The 16,156-nt window shown below is 43.8% G+C and overlaps 1 protein-coding gene and 1 long non-coding RNA gene across 8 annotated transcripts in view; one reads left to right on the forward strand and one right to left on the reverse strand.

Moving 5' to 3' along the window:
• Positions 1-3,902, reverse strand: part of LOC129524777 (uncharacterized) — a 169,026-nt gene extending 165,124 nt beyond the window's left edge. For both annotated transcript variants that reach the window (XR_008668701.2, XR_010130319.1), the window contains exon 1: positions 3,408-3,902. This is a non-coding gene — a long non-coding RNA (uncharacterized lncRNA). The remainder of the gene's footprint in view (positions 1-3,407) is intronic.
• The window catches only part of PALM2AKAP2 (PALM2 and AKAP2 fusion), a 533,118-nt gene that overhangs the window by 127,367 nt on the left and 389,595 nt on the right, over positions 1-16,156 (forward strand). For 4 of the 6 annotated variants that reach the window (XM_055351792.2, XM_063696659.1, XM_063696660.1 and 1 more), the window contains exon 2: positions 11,942-11,987. In XM_055351792.2, coding sequence (XP_055207767.2) covers positions 11,942-11,987 — 46 coding nt within the window. Of the gene's footprint in view, positions 1-11,650; positions 11,988-16,156 lie in introns of those variants that run through there. The other 2 variants (XM_063696661.1, XM_063696662.1) reach the window with 2 other exon arrangements.

Here is a 16,156-nt window from a genome sequence, read left to right on the forward strand (position 1 = left end):
GCAATTTTTTTATAATACTGCTAAATGTTCCTGATACTTAAATAGTTCCACACAGTCACGTACTGCAAACAGTAAGCTCATCACCTGATATTATTACATCTGCCACTTAGAAGCTGTGTGACTGGAAGCACTCTGTGCCTCAGTTACCTCATCTGTAAAATTCGGATAATAATAGTGCTACTCTCATAGGCTGATATGAGGTTTACATTAGTTAATATATGTAAAGCACTTTGAATGAATTCAGTAATATAGTCAGCACCATGTAAGTGTGTATTAAATTTAAAAATAAACCAGGCAAGGTGGCTCATGCCTATAATCCTAGCACTTCAGGAGGCCAAGGTGGGAGGATTGCTTGCACCTAAGAGTTTGAGACCAGCCTGGGCAACATAGTGAGACCCTATCTCTATTTATAATAAATAAATATAAAAACAACTTAAGTTCAAGACTATCCTCTCCAGTCTTCTATTCATACTTTTATTTAATTTAAAAAGACTGTTGGAAACTTTCAAGTTTTTACTTGCATTAGTTTGTTTCTGCCTTATCAGAACCCATAAAAATAGTAGTTTTTACTCGCATTAGTTTGTTTCTGCCTTATCAGAACCCATAAAAATACTAGTTTTTACTCCTACGAAAGTAAAATGGCAAAAGTGTACCTTTGCACATTTCTTTTTTCCCACCAGTGGTCATATTCTTAGCAAATAAATGTTTTCTCTGTGGGCTGGGGGTGTTACAATGTTTTTAAATAGTGGGATTATCAAGTTTAGGGTTTTATTGGCTCAGAGGGCAAGTGTGAAATCTTGAGTCTGTCTGGTGCTGGGGTTTGAAACCTGATGCCCATGTGTCACTTGCTTTATTAAGTCACCACCTTGGAAGGGCTGCTTCCTCCTTATTAATGAAAAGCCTGCTCCATTTGTTTTGGCTTGCACCAACCTAACAGTGTCTTTAAATCAGCGACAGACTGTTTTCCTTGGAAGCCACAGAGTCCAATAGTTTTGGACTAAGCTCAGATTCTGGCTGGAACTTCCAAACTGGAAGTAAAATGACTTCACCCAACAGTGATTGGGGGGAAAAGCCAGGCAGGCTTTTGGAAAGTGGATTTTTAATATTGGAGGATATTTGTGAAGGTGCCTGATGAGATGGACCTAACACTGTTTGAGGGTGATGTGGACAAACCGTTTTCTTATTCTGTTTCAACATAGTGCTATGTTTTATTTAAATGAATTTGCAACTTGGGGTCCTGAAATCTATTTTTGTTTTTGTTTCCACCTAGAATAGAAAGCACTTTCAAGCTTATCCTGGAAGGCAAGAATAGATTGAAAGGATAACTACTGTATGTAGATGCAAAGGAGGTACCTTCTCGGGGAGATCGGGTGAAGGCTGTTCTCCCTAGAAGAACTAAAGGCTGGGTAGACATGGAGTCAGAGGAAGCTTTGGTTGGGAGAAAGACAGTGGCAGTAACCCAAGCCCAGAGAGGGGATTCCTTGGCATCTGTGCCTTTTCTGTGCCATCAACAGTGAAAAGAACTAGAGAAGGGCAGCTCTCAGAGCTCAGACAGCCAATGGTTGGCTAGCTCAGAGGAGCTCTTGGGCTGGGTTGGAGTTGGCCAGACTTCTTGTGCTCTTCCATTCATACCCAAAGGGAGCTTCTGGGTCTTGAAGATAAACCCACTTTCTCTTGTTCCTCTCAGTTGCTCTGATATTCTAAGACCCAGAGCAGATTTTTTTTTTTAACCAGGAGTCCATGAGTCTTCTAAGAATGTCCTTGGAAGAATTCAAGGAATTCCTGAAACCCCAGAAACTATACATAAAATGCTGTATGCATGTGCACTGCTCTGAGAAGGAGTCTATAGTTCTTACCAGATTCTTGAGAGAATTCTGTGAACTCTTCTCCCCTAAAGCTTAGAATCACTGTTCTGGATGGTACCAAAAACCACACAGTAGAACACTTTGTACTTTTGTCTCCCACCTCTGATAATAAATGCAGAATTTGGCATAGTCAAAATGTTACAAAAGGTTTGTACAGCATCAGAAGACCTTGGATTGCAAATGTTACAGGTAAGAGGCAATGACCAGGTTAGCAACCAGTCAAGAACATTCATGAGCAAATGCTGGTCTAGTCTGAAGGGCCATCTTGGGTACACTTGGGCACAACTGGTGCTGGGCTGAACATGCCACTCAGGAGTTTTTACTGGAACACAGGCATGTAGAAACACATCTAGAAGGATATAGGTGTCAACAGATAAATAAGATTATGCTCATAATTAGAAAATAGAATTCATTGAGCATCTGCAATATGCCAGGAGCTTTGTATACATTATCTCATTTGTTTGTCACAATAATCTTATGAAATGAACACTATTGTCTTTCCCATTTTACAGACAGCATAGCTTAAACTCAGAGAAGTCAAGTAAAATTCTCAAGGTCATTAAGTGGTAAGAACTGGAAGATAAGGTCAGGTTTGTCCAATCTATGCTTCCTCCCAACTTAAGTAGCTTCATCACATGCAAACAATGATCATGGTGGCTTATGGGACACCAATTAATCTGACAAGAGCTCCTTCGAGGCTGTGACTTTATAATTTTTAGAATTAACTGAAAGAGTGACAAGTTGAGCATTCAATTTGCAAGTCATGCTATGTTTGGAATTAGGAGGGATAACCACTTTTCCTTCCCAAAGGGACTGACAAGCATACCCAGAGGGGGTGGGATTTCTGGAACTCTGTGAAGTTAACAAGAAGGGACTTGGAAAGTTAGAAGAAGGAGGGGGAGCTGCATTCCAAGCATAGCTCATGGTATGAGAAAGCACCAAATTTGGAATGGGACGAACAGATGAAGAAGGTGTCAAGTTCTCTGGGGAGGAGTGGAGGGTACTAGACACCAAATACAGGGTAAAACTCTGGCAAGATGCTGTGGTTACTTATCTGAGCCTAAAACAAAGGAGAACCATCCCAGAATCCTAGAAATCTCCCTTCCCCCAAATCAATGAAGGGAAGTTCCATAATGATGGACAGAGTCCCAGATGGAAATTGACTACCTGTTCTACAGAAAGGTCTTCAATTCTAACAGAGAACTCTCTGATTGCAGGAAAAGCTATCTCAATTTCAATGACTTGTCCACTGACAGAAAATAGTGTAAGAAGGGCTCACTCTGGGGGAGTGAGAAGTAAGGCATTAGAGGAGGAAAGATGATAACTGAGTGGGAAGAAAGAAAATCATGAAGGACCAACAGGAGGCACCTGGGTCGCAGCCCAGGGAGCATCAATGATCCTACCTCCAGTTTTAGGGGCACAATACTTAATCCGACCCAGAAGGTGGAATGCAACAACCTCCCTCTCCTCCCCTCCCACCCCAGAGGCATAACCGCAGCAGATAAACAACTGGCATGACCCTCCAATAGAAAGCAAGATCACCTTTGCAGCAGAAGTGGCCCTGCCAGCTGCCCTTCTTCTTTCCATGGGGACAGACACTGTTTTCCTTGGGGAGGCCCAGAGAGCTGCTGAGTCTTCATTTCCTGAAGGGTTGGGCCAGATTTGGGAGCTCATGGGAGTTATAGAACTGCTTTTTCTAATTTACAAGTTCTAAAGTCTTGTTCCTGGTCACTTCCTTCTCAAAAGCGAAGGGCGCAGAGGCTCCTGTGGAAAACCTTCCCTTGTGAAGTCTACACAGAGTCCTCACAGAGCCTCTGGAGTGGCTACCTTCCACGTGCTGGCTCCCACCGTCTTCTTCCAGGGAACTCCACAAGGCTCCTGGCTCCCAGTCAAGCAGCCGCCTTTGTGTCTGTTCTTTTTCCACCCCCACCTCCCCAAGTATGCCTTCTCCTCTAGTGGGATAAATTTAGCTCTGAATGAATGCAGAAAGAAGAACACATTAAAGTAAACACAGACCAAACAGCATTCAAATATAGGTTTGGCACACACACACAACTGACAAAAGATCCAAGTTTTTCTGTTTCCTTCTCTTCTGCTTATCTCTGTTTCTCCCATCTCATCCTCTGACTGCTACACTCTTTTCTGCATGTATTTAAGCTAATTAGATATGTAGATCAGAATGTGGGGCTGTTGGTCTTCAGACCCCATGAAGGGGAAATCACTGGAGTGACTGAGAAACATCAAGGAGTGAATGAGAGCCCCAGGTGGTGCTGGCATTTTCATTTACTGGCTTGATCATCTTAGAAACCCTTCCAAAAACTTGAAAGCATATTTTGTCTTATGTGTTAGCACAGCCTTTTCTCCCGGTGCACTGAGTCTACAGTGGCTATAGAATGTTGCAAGGTCGGGCCGGGTGTAGTGGTTCATGCCTGTAATCCCAGCACTTTGGGAGGCCGAAGCGGGCGGATCACGAGGTCAGGAGATGGAGACCATCCTGGCTAACACGGTGAAACCCCGTCTCTACTAAAAAGACAAAAAATTAGCCGGGTGTGGTGGCGGGCGCCTGTAGTCCCAGCTACTTGGGAGGCTGAGGCAGGAGAATGGCGTGAACCTGGGAGGCAGAGCTTGCAGTGAGCCAAGATCATGCCACTGCACTCCAGTCTGGGTGACAGAGCAAGACTCCATCTCAAAAAAAAAAAAGAATGTTGCAAAGTCTTTTTTTTTTTTGATATGGGGTTCTCATTCTGTCATCCAGATTGGAGTGCAGTGGCACGATCATGATTCACTGCAGCCTTGACCTCCTGGGTTTAAATGATCCTCCTGCCTCAGCCTCCTGAGTAGGTGGGACTACAACCATATGCTGCCACACCTGGCTAATTTGAATTTTTTTTTGTAGAGGTAGGGTCTCACTATGTTGCCCAGGCTGGTCTTGAACTCCTGGCCTCAAGCTATCCTCCCACTTCAGCCTCCCAAAGTGCTGGGATTGTGGGCATGAGTCACTGCACCTGGCCTGCAACACCTTCTAAACATCTTCCCACCCAACCAGTCAGCATGTCCCTAAGCCCTCCTTTTGAAGTATTTTATTTCACTGTAGTTCTTCACTCTCACAGCATTTGTAGTTCTCAGAGCACTTTCTCATTCACGAACTTTAAACTTATAAGAATCTAATGGGGCTAGTTAGCTATCCCTGTTCCCAGTTTACAGATGGAAAAGCTATTCCCATTTTACAAATAGAGAACCTCAGTTCAGAGCAGGCAAGTGACTTGTACGAAGTCACACAGTAAGTGGCAGAGTTAGGATTAGGATCTAGGATTGATACTTTGTCTTATGTTCATTCCACTCTACCATGAGCTGCTTTGGGGAAAGGCAGTTTGTCCAGGAGGCCCTGGCTGGGAGGGTCACACATTAGTAATGAGCAATTTTTGAGACTGGCTGGCTACTTCTCAGTGAGACAGGCTCAGAGGGGTCCAGGATCCATTTAGTCAATATATGGAGGGTGTGCAAGGGGTGGTCAGGCAATTGAGACCTCTGTCATTCCCAAAGGTGTCAGGCAGGCACAGCATCCATAGGTGGTAGGAGCTGAAGCTAGGCTTTCCCAATTTCATTATTCATTCCCCAGCCAGCAGGGTGGACAGGATTTAGTGGGCAGGCCACCATCCCTCCACTGCCAACCCCGCAGGAAATTTCTCTCTTGTCAGCAGTGCTGACTTGCAGAATGTACACGGCATTATTGAAACATGGTTAACAATGAAAGTGTTGATGGCCACACTACCAAAAGGGATTCCAAGCTGACAGAGCACATCGTGGTCATTGTGCTAAGGTAAACTAGACTGGCCCCTAAGCTCTCTGAGAAACCAATGACCCGACTGTGTCTACTGGCATCAGATAACCAGGCTGGAGTAGAACCTGGCCTTCCCAAAGACTTTCTAGTTTGTAGCTAATTCATAGCCAAACCTAGAATTGTTTCTACCACAGAGCACCTTCAATATGTAGGCATGTAGCTCTCTTCCTAATACTCAAAAATTAAGCTGTTCTTCCCATATTTTCCTAGGATTTAATCTATCTCCTCTTAAATTTTTTAATTCCTTCTTATTTATAATTGTTAGATTGACCCACACTAAAAGATAAGACTGTAGATGTCTAAGAATCATTAAAAACAGAGTCTAGTAAAGGTGTTTCTAGATAATAAATGACATAGGGCAGAATCCTCTTGTTTAAAAGATGGAAAATGAGAAGTACTGACTAATGGGAGGAGTGTTAAGAATACCAATAGCTCACCCCTTAAAAAAAAAGCCTACATAAAAGGGTGGATAGAATCAAGTCATTCACTTAAGTTGGTCTATGGCATTTTTCATGAAGCAATGATTGGGTTGAGTGATCAAGATTACCATTTCCAGAGCACCTACCATGGCCAATCACAAGCCTTTTACATCTGTTATCCTTATTTATTACAACATCCCTGTGAGAGGGCTGAGATTCCAACTTGTCTTCAGAGTTTCTGTCTTTTCTGTGTCATATCTACCTTCTACTTCCTAATCCTACTTTTCAAAACTTTTGTCATTAACAGGACTACTACTCTGGACCAACATCTGAATAACACAGTATTTAAACTCATCAGATATGACAACCCAGTAAGACTGGACATCACATATTTTCATTTCCATCTTAATGTAAGGAAACTGTCATTCTAATCTATTATGTGATTTGTCCATACTACCACAACAAAGTAAATGTAGAATGATCTCTAACCATTCGGCTCTAATTGATTCCCGTACACTCTCCTTATCTACCCAGTTTCCTCTAGGGACTCATGTTGATCAATTGACATTGCCAAAGCTAACCAAGAGAAAAGGAAGTCATCACAGTGAAATATTGATATTCATTTCTAGCCAGATTTCCAATTGCTCATTTTCAATCTGCTATGTAAAGACCTTAGCCACTATATAGCTTAAGCAACATTCAGCCTAGTTTATTTTTCACAATGGTGCTGTTTTCTGACTTCTTTCTGTCTTCTTGCTCCATGGGGACTCCCTAAATGAATCTATCATTTGGATCCCATGGAGAAAAATAGCATATACTTGAAATCCCATCAACTTTCCCAAAGAGCTAACAACCACAGGAGCCAAGAGGACCACAGGCAATGTTCTCCCTCTTTTGATTCTGTGCAGCTATCACATATGTTTTAAATGACCATTTATTTTCAAAAGATCCCAGGCAAAAAAGAACTAACACAAATATAAACATTTGAGGAGATCCTGGCATTCCTTTCAAAATTACTTTTGTCCAAGGGAAGCTTCAGGTTGCTGGGAAATGTCACACTCATAGCTCTTGCTCAACAAGACTGACTTTTACTCACACAACGGGCCTTGGCAAGTCATTTCCCTTTTGGTATACAGAGCTCTTGTTTTCCCCACAAAGGAATTGGCTATGATCATTTGTGATTCTCAAAGGACTCATGTTCTAAAATAGATTCTGAAATTTTTATTAACAAAACGTCTATTTTGCATATCTAGCATTCTGTATCCTTTTCGTATAATGCTTTGCAATGAAGCATCTATCATAAAAACAACTAAACCGTACAGATGGTGCTTATGCAACACAATTTAATGTCCCAGCAAGAACTAGTGATTTGTTACATACATTATGCATCATTGTGGTGTATATTTCCAGATTTTAAATGTTTGGAGGGCAAATAGTCACCAATATCATTGTGGCACTAGACTATGATTTTTTTTTCTTAATACCAGGCCACGGCCAAACATCTAATATAAAATAATTATTCAATATGTTTATTAAATAAATAGCATAGTTTGGGTTTTAAATGCCTGTGTTTGTAATGGGTTCAAAGATTTTAAAATACTAAAATTTAGAAAGTTGAAAGAAGTACTGGAAGAGGAGAAAAGATTTTCCCTCTGCTCCTTGGCCAACCATCAGGCAGTCATTTCATGTGCCTTCCTGTTTCACCTAGGGTTCTTGGTCCCAAGCAACAGAAATAGATTCTGGCTGATAGGAGCAGAAAAAGAATGAAATGAAATTGTATTAGATAGCTCACAGGAGAGATGGAACGTCCAAAGAAGGAAGCTTGGGCAATGGGTACAACCAAAGGTGAGCTAATAGCCTGAAGGAATTCTCTAAAATGCTGAGTCTCCAAAATTCCTGGCAGGCACACATGCCTGACTGAGCCCAGATTGCCTGCCATACCATGGCTTCAGGGGGATCTGGGGAACAAGTGTCTGATACCTCCCAGGTTCTACCACAGGATGTGGCTCTGCCTCTCACTATGGTTTGTAATATGGGAAATCCCCAAAGATGGGAAGGAGTTCACAAATTGGCCAGCCAAAGAAAAAAAAATGTGTATATGAACAAGTCTGTTACACTTCCTACCTGGCCAGAAGCATTTTGAATTTCCTCTCTTCTTTGGCTTTTTGTCTTACCTGCTTTGATAATCCACAACACTGAATAAACACAAGCTTTTTTTATTGTGGGTCTCAGGACAGTTAAAAATCACTTAGGAAGTACACACGATTGGTCATGAGTCTTTAGTCTATTCCTAGTAAATTCAATTAGTACAAAGGTTCTAAACCCATCCCTAACTCCCACATCACCCTGTAGAAATTTAATTCTGTACAGGTCTTCAGGAGATTCTGATGCAGATTTCTGGTTAGGAACCATGTTTTAGTCTTTCTCATCTTTCACAGTTTCTTTACAAACGATTTCTATTTTCCTGAAGCCCCAACCCTACGCCATCAGTCTTAATCAATGACTCTTTGTTCAATTGGGAAAACCAGTCCATCTGATGCAAATTCACTTAACCTCTCTCCTGAGACTTCAACTCAAACTTTCTTCTTGTCTTTATCCATTTCTTCCTCCTTCCCTACTTCGTTATTCCTTCTTCCCAAGGCTAACTGGCTAATGTGATGCTCATCTGAATGTCCTCTCGACTAATTAGACTTTGCCTAATATTCACCTTCCTTTTTGACTGTGTCTTTGGCCTAATTTCCCTGTTGTCTAATTTGCTTTGACCCCCAAACATCCAAGTCTTGCCTGACCTAAAAACCCTTTCCACTAGACCCTGCTTCCCATGGGCTATGTTCCTGTTCTCCACCTTCATCTTTCACATCTGAAGAGCTGAAAGAAGCAGTTTGTACTCATGGTTGCTTCTCTGATCTCTCGCTCATCCCCATTTTTGTTTGTTTTATTTTCAACATTCACTTGGTAGCAGTCATTCCTCACCTCTTGTAAGTGCTTCCAAGCTCATCTTCTGGACACAAGTCACTCATGGCTTCCTGACAGCCCTCCAGTGGTCTCTTCTTCATCTGCATCCCCCATGACCTTTCAGAAGCATATGACCCTGTTGAAAACCTCTTTCCTTCTTTGTGGCTTTTGGTGCAAATCCCTTTGGATTTTTCCTTCTACTTCTCGGATGATGCTTTATCAGTCTTCTTTGCTGGGCTCTCTCCTCTTCTTGCTCTGTTTTCTCATCCTGGCTGTTCTCATTTCTTTAGCTGTAACCGCAAAGTAGATGACACTTGGATGTGTGTCCCCAACCCCGATTCTTCTATTCAGAGTTCATATATTTCCAACTGATCACTTCCAAAGGGTGCCCAGGCCCTTTTCCTTCTCCATCTCCCCATTCCATCACTCCTTTTAAAAATTTATTGCGGTTAAAAATACAAAACTTAAAATTTACCATTTCAACCACTTTTAAGCATATGGTTTGATGACAGTAAGTACATTCACACTGTTGTGCTCAATCATACCTTTTAAATATCTGTATAGCTGGGAGTAGAAAGACAATTTCTGGTTCAATTGTTTATTCCTGGGGCCTGCTTCTATCTCCATATCATTGGCCAAGCCTGGTGCTTAATGGTTAAGAGCATGGGCTCTGGTGAGTGTGATCTGAGTTTAAATCTCAGCTCTATAACTGCAGCTGAGTCTTTCAACCTCTCTGGTCTCATTTTCCTCATCTTGGTATTCTCTACAATCACTCTGCTGAAGCAATAACAGCTTTGTTTATTTGTGAGCAAACCCCCTTTAAATAACTTGTCCTGCTGGGGCTTGTGCTGGAAATGAAGAAAAAAGGATGCATTTGAAGAAAAGGATGGGCTTAGCCAGAAAGTAGAAGTTTCTGATATATTGGAGTGGGATGTAGAATCTGGCACTGGCTTGGATTTATTAAACAATCAGCTCCACCTACACTTGTTATGAAAAAGATGGGAAAACAATCCATCAGTAAATGATTTTGGTTAGTGCTTCCATCTTTGGTCAGAGGAGTAATTGTTCATCAGTGACAGGTGAACCTCTGTGAAAACTGAAAGGGCAATTTAGTTGAAATGGAAGCAGTTATTCAGGAAACAGGTGATTTGGGAAAATTTGATGTGCATTTTTTTTTTTTTTGAGACAGTTTCACTCTTGTTGCCCAGGCTGAAGTGCAATGGTGTGATCTCGGCACACTGCAACCTCTGCCTCCCAGGTTCCAGTGATTCTCCTGGCTCGGCTTCCCAAGTAGCTGGGATTACAGGTGCCTGCCACCACGCCCGGCTAATTTTTTGTATTTTTAGTAGAGAAGGGGTTTCACCATGTTGGCCAGGCTGGTCTCGAACTCCTGACCTTAGGTGATCCACCCGCCTCGGCCTCCCAAAGTGCTGGGATTACAGGCGTGAGCCACCGCATCCGGCCTGATGTGTATATCTTTTAACATACCTTTAAATCCTGTGGCTCTAAAGAGGCCATATTAGTTATTTCAGTGTTTATTTCATTTGATGAAGAAACGTTTGCATATGAATGTTGGGAATTCTAGCAGGTCCTGCCTCAATGTGAAGAGGCATTTTTTTGTCTTTGGCATTGATCTCCTTTTGGACTGGGCCTGATCCACTTCTTACATCCAGTCCAGGACCTGTCACAAAAGACTCACATTAGTACCACATGGTATCCTGTTTTAGTAAAGAATAGGTGAAATATTTTAGTGAGTAGATCCTACTTTTCCTTTCAGATGCAATGAACGGAAGACCCTGAAAGGATTTCAATCCAGAATGTCACAGGATAATGATAATAAGAGTAGATGTCTGTGATGCCCTTTACAAAGCACCTTTACATACTGTCTCTCATTCGTCTCTAATGACACCTATGTGATCCTCCATTTTTTTCAGATGAGGAAACTGAGGTTCAGAGTGATTAAGCGAGTTGCCTGAGATTTCACAGCTAACACATTGTGAAGTCTAGTCTAGCACCCAGGACTAAAAACTCTCGGCTTCTTTTAAGGCCACATATCGCCTCACCAGAAGGGTGGCCTCTCTGGAGATATACCCTACCCTCGGCCGACTTGATATTGAGAACTTGGTCATCTTAAGCATGTGGGCCACTTGGGCAAGGCAGCCCTTCCCAAATTGTAAATGTCCCCACGTGGAGCTCAAGCGTCTGGCTTGAGCTAGAAGGTGCCCTGAACACTCGGTGGCCCCAGCCCCCACGTAACAGCACGTGCTCGGGTCCCACATTCGGTCAGACGCCCCTCTCCACTGGCATCTGCCCGGTGGAGGCGCCACTGCGCTCTGCCTCCGCCCCAGCAAGCGCGTGTCCACCCGGGCGCGCCACGCCAGCCGTGCGCCCCAGGTGCCCACTGGCTCACGCGCCCTCCGTCTGCGCCTTGGAGACCCGCGGCGGCGATCGCTCGGAGCCGCCCTGGACCGCGGCCTCGGGTCCACCACACTCCAGGGGCGGAGCGAGGCACCGAGACGTCAGGGCGGAGAACTAGCGCCGGGCTAGCGCGCCCTCCCGGCGGCTGCCCGCGTCCCACGTCCTCGGCTGGCGCGGCCGGCGGCGGCGGCGACCGGGAGATGCAGTGAGCGGCGGCGCTGGGGCGCAGCCAGGCAGCCGGGAGGGCGGGGGCCAGAGGCTGAGCCCGGGCGAGCCCGCCGTGCGCACAGCTCTGCCCGCCGCCCCTGGAGCGGATCCCCAGTCGTCCCTGGGCGTTCTCCCGGGTTCTAGCAAAGCCCCCCGGGGTGCCCATCAGTTTCCTTGGGTGACTACAGCGTGTGTTTTTTCTTTCCTCTTTCCCCTGCCTGTGTGCCCTTCTCCAGGATGGCAGAGGCGGAATTGCACAAGGAAAGGCTGCAAGCCATAGCAGTAAGTCCACTTTCATTTTATTTTCTTGCTCTATTGTCTGGGGTGGAAGGGGGCCCCCGAGGGTTTCGGGGCAGGCGGCATGCCAGCACAGTAGCCGCAGGTCATATGTTCCGGGGGCTAAAACTCTGTCAGGGCTCAGCTAGGCTGCCTTTTCTTTTCTATGTCTATAGATGGAGACCCCCAAGGGCGCGCTTTGGACTGAGGATTTGAATGTGGAAGATTGGCTTAAAAAAAAGATGCTTGCTGCTGGGCTTTGGGGAAGGACTAAACAGAGGCTTGGGGTCGGGGGACGACTCCAGGAATATTATGACCGAATGCTCAGGCATACGTTGGCTTCATAGCCTGGAGAACCAAGAGAAGGGTGACCTGAACGGTGGCTGCCATCCTCTCTGCGGAAGCTGTCCTCCTGTTAAGTGGAAAACCAGGAGTCAGCGACTCAGCCAGCCACGCGGTAGAACCTCCTCCCAGAAACCGGGAATGTTAGTTTTCCCTTCTCTGTTTGATATTGACAAGGGCACTGGCGCCAAGCCACCACCCTGGAGGTCTGGGGACTTCATACAACTGGGTCCTGGTTATAATATTCCATGAGAGCCTCCTTCTTATGGTGTGGAGTATCTGAAAACCTGTTTTCAGCCTACAAAGGAGTAGTCAGTTTTGGCAAAGTTCGTAGGCACTTTCAGAAAAGTGTACCCATGTGCATCTTGGGTTTAAAAAAGAACTCTCTGAGACTGCCTAGATTTGAGCAATCTTAACACAGTGTTGCCAATGATCCACAGATGTGGTATTTTTACTGGAGCCACCACAGCTGGATTATATATTTCCTTCGAGGATGAGGGAATGATTACTGCTGCCGTATGAAATAGTAACAATTAAAAAAGAAGGTCCGTTAACATATTGGCATAAAAGAATCTCCAGACATTCTTCCACCTAAATACATTTGTGTTTTTCAGTTCGGAAGTTCTCTGGAAACACATATAAATTTGTTGGAGAAATAGTGTGTAATGTTTTGGAACCAAAGTATATTAAAGCGTTTTCCAAAACCTTTTTGGACAGATTCTTCATTGGGAAAATGCACACAGACCCTTCCTTTTTTAGAAGCATTTGACATGGTCTCCATGGCTCTGAGACCCTCTTTTTCAAACGCCTCAAATCTGAAATGTCTTGGAGACTTCACCACTGAAGTGAGAGAGATGTTTGCTGGCAATATTGAAATGCCATGGTTTGCCTATTAGGTAATCTTTGAACGTGGTGCTCTGAACTCGGAAAGGTTGTTTTTTCTTCTTTCTCTTTCCCCCTGTGCATGTGTATTTTGATGGTTTGTGAAGTTATTTGTGGTTTCTAAAGTTGGTGGCAAGGCAGCATGGCCAGTGTGTCATGAACTTGATAAGAATGGTGATATTGAGTTAATGGTGCCATGTAGCTGGTGGGTGTTTTGTGTGAACTGGATAATAGGCTGCTTTAACTGTTGATGCAGTGGCTGTTCCCATTGGCCGCTGCTGAAGGTTTCCAACAGTTGTCACATTTTCTGCCTTTGCACAACCAGCTTTACTGGATGCCTGAGGAACAGCTGAACTCCATGAAAGGACTTGCTTTCCAAACATGGAGCCAGTAGCTGCTAACACTGGGGTACCCTTTTCCAAGTGCGGTTGAGTAATCCCAGCAGAGGCCAAGTCGATTTTCCAAGAAAGATCTAGGCAAATCTTTGGGAATTCTCTTGAGCGTATAAGAATACACACAAATACTCACTCGTGCCTCTTCAGTTATTGAAGAATTGAGTTTGTCCTGTGTATCTGGGGAGCTGTTGATTATTCTCATGAATGTGCACCTATACAGTCTGCCCTCCCTATCCATGGGTTCCATATCCACGCCTTCAGTCAATCTTGGATTGTAACTATTGGAAAAAATAATAGATAGCTGAGTCTGTACTGAACATGTACAGACTTTTTCTTGTCATCATTCCCTCAATAACACAGTATAATCAACTGTTTACATCACATTTACAGTGTATTAGGTATTACAAATAATCTGAAAATGATTAATGTATGTGGGAGGATGTGAGTAGGTTATATGCAAATACCATGCTATTTTATAGGGACTTGAGCATCCTTTGATCTTGGTATCCAAGGGGGTCCTGAAACCAATTCTCTGAGGATACTGAGGGATGACTGTATGATGTTGTCAGGACAGATTTGCTAACAGCGTGTGTTTCTGTGTGTGTGTGTGTGTGTGTGTGTATGTGTGTGAGAGAGAGAGAGAGCCAATTAAGAGACAGAGGGAGTTGGGTGGGGGGACTTATGGCCACATCGGTAAATGGTTTTATGCTATGCTTTGGTCTAGTGCCTACTCTTCTGAATTCTGCAAACCCTGACTCTCTCATCACTTTCCTGGCGTTCTCAGGGGACCCTGAGGAGATCACAAGCCTGCCCCCAGAACCTAGCACTCCTGAAGTCTCTCTGGAGATGTGAGGGAAGAAGAGAATAGGTCCTCACATCTTCACCTACTTGGGCTTCTCTCTCAGAGGCAGAGCATCGACTGGGATTCCAGTCTGCAGGGCCTTGGGCAGTCTTTAGTCTGGGTCTCAGCTCCTTCATCTGTAGAATGGGTTCATGAGTTCTACCTCCTGGGCTGGTTGTAAGGTTTCGTTAGGATGGAGGTGAAGCACCTGGCAGGTAGCTGTCATTGGATGGTGTTGAGCAGAGCCCTTAGCTTTTGTCTGTATTGCTGTCTTGTCCTGTGGGGGGTCAGAAGCAACATCTCTGAAGTGGAATGTGTATTAATGACTTTTTTTTTTTTACACAGAGTCTCACTCTGTCACCCAGGCTGGAGTGCTGCCATGACAGCTCACTGCATCCTGAAACCATCCTCCCACCTCAGCCTCCCCAGTAGCTGGGATTACAGGCATGTGCCACCATGCCCAGCTAATTTTTAATTTTTTTGTAGAGATGGGGTTTCGCCATGTTGCCCAGGCTGGTCTGGAACTCCTGACCTCAAGTGATCCTCCCACCTCTGCCTCCGAAAGCACTGAGTTTAGAGACATGAGCCACTATACTCGGTCTGAACAGCTTTTTTTTAATCCCTTCCTTCAACTGACTGAAAGTCAGGGCCCTGCCCAGCATCACTTTCTCTAACTGCTTTAGACAGAGGCAGAGATATGACTTGAGGATTCATTCATCCATTTGTTCAGTAGGTATTTACAGATTGCCTCCTCTGGGAAGGTATTGGCAACACTGAAAAGTTGGTGTCCCCAAGTTTCAGCCGCCTGAGGCTGAAACCTTTATTTCACCTTTTGCACATAATTTCTTGAAGGACAGATGTCCTGACACCTAAGATGCTTGTCACATGAACATCTGTGGAATATCCGCCACCCCCTGAATTAAATACTTAGAAACTACAGTGCTTTAATGGAATCTTCCATTTGGATCCAGGAACTAATCAATGAGAAAAGATGACTCTTATCCTAATTTCTGCCAAAAGAAGAGCAAGTCCATCTTTGACAATGATCTCTACACTCACATGCTCCTTTCTTCTGTAGGGATACTCCCCAAACTTTACATTTAGAACATGGTAAAAAGCCTCTGAAACAGCATGAGTGAGAATGGTAATCCCAGGGGCTAATAACAACAATTGCCATTTATTGAATATTGTTCATTCAGAAAGGCACGGTGTGAAATACTTTTTGTTTTTCACCTAACGTAATTTATAGTCTAATGGAAGAAACAGAAAAGCACATAAGCAGTTACTATCCAGGAATACTATGAAAATGAGCATCCAGGAGGAACATGTAAACCAATCTCAGAGTTGTGAAACAATTCCCCAAAAAGAAGACATTAGAGTAAGTCCTGAAAATTGGGTAAAATAAAATATAAAATAACATCATAACCTTCCCAATTACCAGGAGGCATTTGTTTATTCGTTATTTGATTATTATTTATTCAGGACATTTAGTGTGAGAAAGGGAAAGGCAAAAGCATGAAGAAGTTAAGTCAGTAGCTAAAGACACAAACTCAGAGTGAACACTGAAATGCTTTTCAGCATGTATTATCTCATTGAATCCTAATAAGAAGCTTATGAGGTAGGCACTACAGTATTACTCATATTTTATAGGTGAGGAGGTTCTAGAACTGGTCTAACATTAAACTGATAGTATCAAAGCCAGGATTTGAATGCTG

The sequence above is a fragment of the Gorilla gorilla genome, chromosome 13 (genome assembly GCF_029281585.2).
Source record: "Gorilla gorilla gorilla isolate KB3781 chromosome 13, NHGRI_mGorGor1-v2.1_pri, whole genome shotgun sequence".
NCBI classification, from domain to species: Eukaryota; Metazoa; Chordata; class Mammalia; order Primates; family Hominidae; genus Gorilla; species Gorilla gorilla.